Genomic DNA, 3151 nt, shown 5'->3' with positions numbered 1-3151 from the left:
ATGACAAGTCCTTTCGAAGAGTTAAATTAAAATGACAACGCTTCATGATATTATTAGGAAACCACTCTCAATTAATGCGCACCAAGCCTTGGCAATTAATAAGAAATTAAAAATTAAGAATAGGATACGTTTGGTAAATAAAGGGATGAAAGATTGCAAGGCATGCAGCTAATTATGTTTGATGAAGTAGTTAATTATGTATAATTAATCTGAGTGAGTCAGTTGATGTGAAGACCAACCAGCTGGCAAGAAAATTAATGCGGTGATTGGTTTTTGTCGGCGTCCACACCAGCAACTCTTTTATCATCCACACCATTATTATTATTATTATCATTATTTTTTATGGTTGGAAGGAATCACACACAGACGCATAATCTGCTCTCAATTCTGTCTTTAGGGCTTCGATTGGGTCTGCTCGATCAACTGATATCGATTACGTTCAGTCTCAGGTAAGCCTCCTGAACAATATTCCGTCCTTCATTTATCTTTTTCTTTCGGAGTGTTTAGTTCAAAGCTCATGGGTTTAGCTTTTTGGAGATGTAGAGCGATAAAGAAGTCAACGCAGATCTATACGACTAAAGCTTTGATCTGTGCTTGCAGCGTGTGGCGGAGTGTGTAAGAGAGAGAGAGAGAGATGGAGGTGATCCAGCATTTTAGCCACGAGGAGCATCCCTTGATGTTTGTGGAAGAGTTTGAAGATGAAGGTGTTTGCTCAGGTTGCAATAAATCAGTATGCGCTCCTGCCTACAAATGCTTTCACTGCAACTTCTTCCTTCACAAGTCCTGCGCCGAGTTATCCACAGAAATACAACACCGTGCGCATCCAAACCACATCCTTGTTCTTCAAAAACCATCAAAGTCTAAAATTTGTGATGTCTGCCGTAAGAATTGCGAAAGATGCTTCTTCTACCACTGCAATAGTTGCGATTTCGACCTTGACATCGAATGTGCTTCCATTTGGGGAACAAATACTGACGACGGTCACCAACACAAATTCGTTCCCATCATTCAACAGATCCACTTTACCTGTGAAATCTGTGGTGAGTATCGCAACAGCTTTGCCCAGGTATGTCGCATTTGTCGACTCTTGGCTCACTCTAAATGTACTCTAAATCCACCTAGCATAAAAATTATGGCAGATCGTCATTCACTCACTCTCATCTATTCACTTGGACAAGTGATGAAGAAGCACGATGCTCGTGCATTCTGTAACCTCTGCATTAAAAAGATCAATCTCAGTTGTGCGGGTTATTATTGTCAAAAATGTGATTTCGTAGCCCACTTGCATTGCGCACACAGAAATTGGATTGGAGCAAGTAGTGATACCACCATAGACTCAAGCATAGAGGAGGAGGGTATCGACTTTGAAGAGGGTGAAGAAAGTGAGGAGCTCAAACATTTTGATCATGATGAACATAACTTAATCCTCAGCCGCAACCAAGTCGATGTTCATCATAATAAGCTCTGTGAAGGTTGTATGCAACTAATTTCTGCCCCATTTTATAGCTGTGAGCAATGCAATTACTTTCTCCATAGCGCATGTGCTCGACTGCCCTTAAAGAAGCGACTCCCAAATCACCCACATCTGTTTACCCTCTACCCATGCGGATCTGACATTGGTAAGACAGCACATTGTTTCACTTGTCATCGTCGTAGCAATGGCTTCTTTTATATATGTTCCGAAGGTGAATGCAGTCTTGATATCCGATGTTGTTTGATTCCAATACCCTTGAAGCATGAGGGTCACCAGCACTCCCTCTTCCTTGCTCCAAGTTCAGATCAAAAGTGCAATTCTTGTGAGGGGCCCAAGGGCCCCAGTCGTGTATTTGTATGCAAGGAAGGCGATTTTGTCTTGGGTTTTGAATGCGCAACACTCCCACTCAAAGTTAAGTATGAACATGACTCACATCTCCTCTCACTCACTTATACTGCCAAAAACGATTATGAAGAATATTATTGCCTAATTTGCGAAGAAGAAAGAAATTCAAACCATTGGTTCTATTACTGTAAAAAATGCGACTTTACTGCTCATCCTCGATGCGTAGTTGGGAGGTATCCCTACATTAGGTATGAAAGAGATTTTACATGGGAAAATCACCAACACCCTCTTAATTTTGTCCGAAGAAGTAAGGACTCTCGCCCATGTGATGCATGCGATAAAATTTTTTATGATGATTTGGCTTTAAACTGTAGACAATGCAAATTCATCATCCATCCGTGGTGGACCTGTATGGGCAAGATGGGTATATGATAACTTCTTAGCACTGATTAGAAAAATATCTTTTTGTAGTTGGTTGTACTAGCCAGCACATTTGTTTCCATGCTAGAGAGAGTTCCTAATAATTGTATAATTTATTTCATCATATACTTTGATTGGATTTTTGTTTTATTTTTTGATATATGTTACAAGTTTGGTGATAAGTGGACGAGTAATATTGATGACTATCATTAATTATATATTTAGTATGGAAGAAATTTTACATATGAACGCCACCAACGCGGTCTAGCCTTCATTGAGAGAACTCACGACTCTTCTCCATGTGATTTCTGTGGTAAAATTTTCATATGCCTCCTTGTTATTAGTATTAGAAAATTATTACTTTGACGATGTGGCCCTACAATGTATTTCTGTCTTTGCAAATTGACTCTTTTTTAATAGGTGAAGTTCAACACGTGTAATATTTAATTTAAATGGGAAGTGATTTGACGAAGTCAAGGTTCGATCTCATGACATTTGGCTTTGATACCATGTTAAATTATCACTTGTTCTACAAGCTTAAACTGATAAGAAGAAGTAAATTTAATTACTTAATCATTACTTTAACATATATAAAGAGGTTTAATCCATCATTTTGACAGCCAAACCATAAAATAAATAAATAAAAATAAGGTTAGAAATTACATTTTTATTTTACAATGCTGATAAGATAATTCCAATCAATTTTAAATCAATCTTGATAGCAAAAAACTTAAAAATTCGTTAAGACTACTACGTACATCAATATTATAAGATAGATGCAATATAAAATGGAGTATTTAGCCTTGTTAATCAGAAATTTAAAAATAGTATTATAGATGGAACAAGATGGGCACGGCTGTCGGAATAGGATTTGAAATACTTGTGAGACTTTACAGCCAACTACTCCTTTAC

At 37.8% G+C, this 3151-nt stretch overlaps 1 protein-coding gene across 2 annotated transcripts; it reads left to right on the top strand.

The window, feature by feature from the left end:
- The first annotated feature begins 361 nt into the window (after window positions 1-361).
- LOC132163985 (uncharacterized) lies at window positions 362-2655 on the top strand. 2 transcript variants are annotated; one of them, XM_059574379.2, is made up of 2 exons: window positions 362-449; window positions 601-2655. In XM_059574379.2, exon 2 carries the CDS (start codon window positions 635-637, stop codon window positions 2249-2251), a length of 1617 nt encoding a protein of 538 aa, XP_059430362.2. In that variant the 5' UTR covers window positions 362-449; window positions 601-634; the 3' UTR covers window positions 2252-2655. The 2 variants fall into 2 exon arrangements, with proteins under 2 accessions (XP_059430362.2, XP_059430361.2); XM_059574378.2 differs by having other exon boundaries at window positions 544-2655.
- The last annotated feature ends 496 nt before the right edge of the window (window positions 2656-3151 follow it).

This window comes from Corylus avellana, chromosome 8, assembly GCF_965113065.1.
Source record: "Corylus avellana chromosome 8, dhCorAvel1.hap1.2, whole genome shotgun sequence".
Classification (NCBI taxonomy): domain Eukaryota; kingdom Viridiplantae; phylum Streptophyta; class Magnoliopsida; order Fagales; family Betulaceae; genus Corylus; species Corylus avellana.
This window is presented reverse-complemented; position numbering and strand designations above follow the sequence as displayed.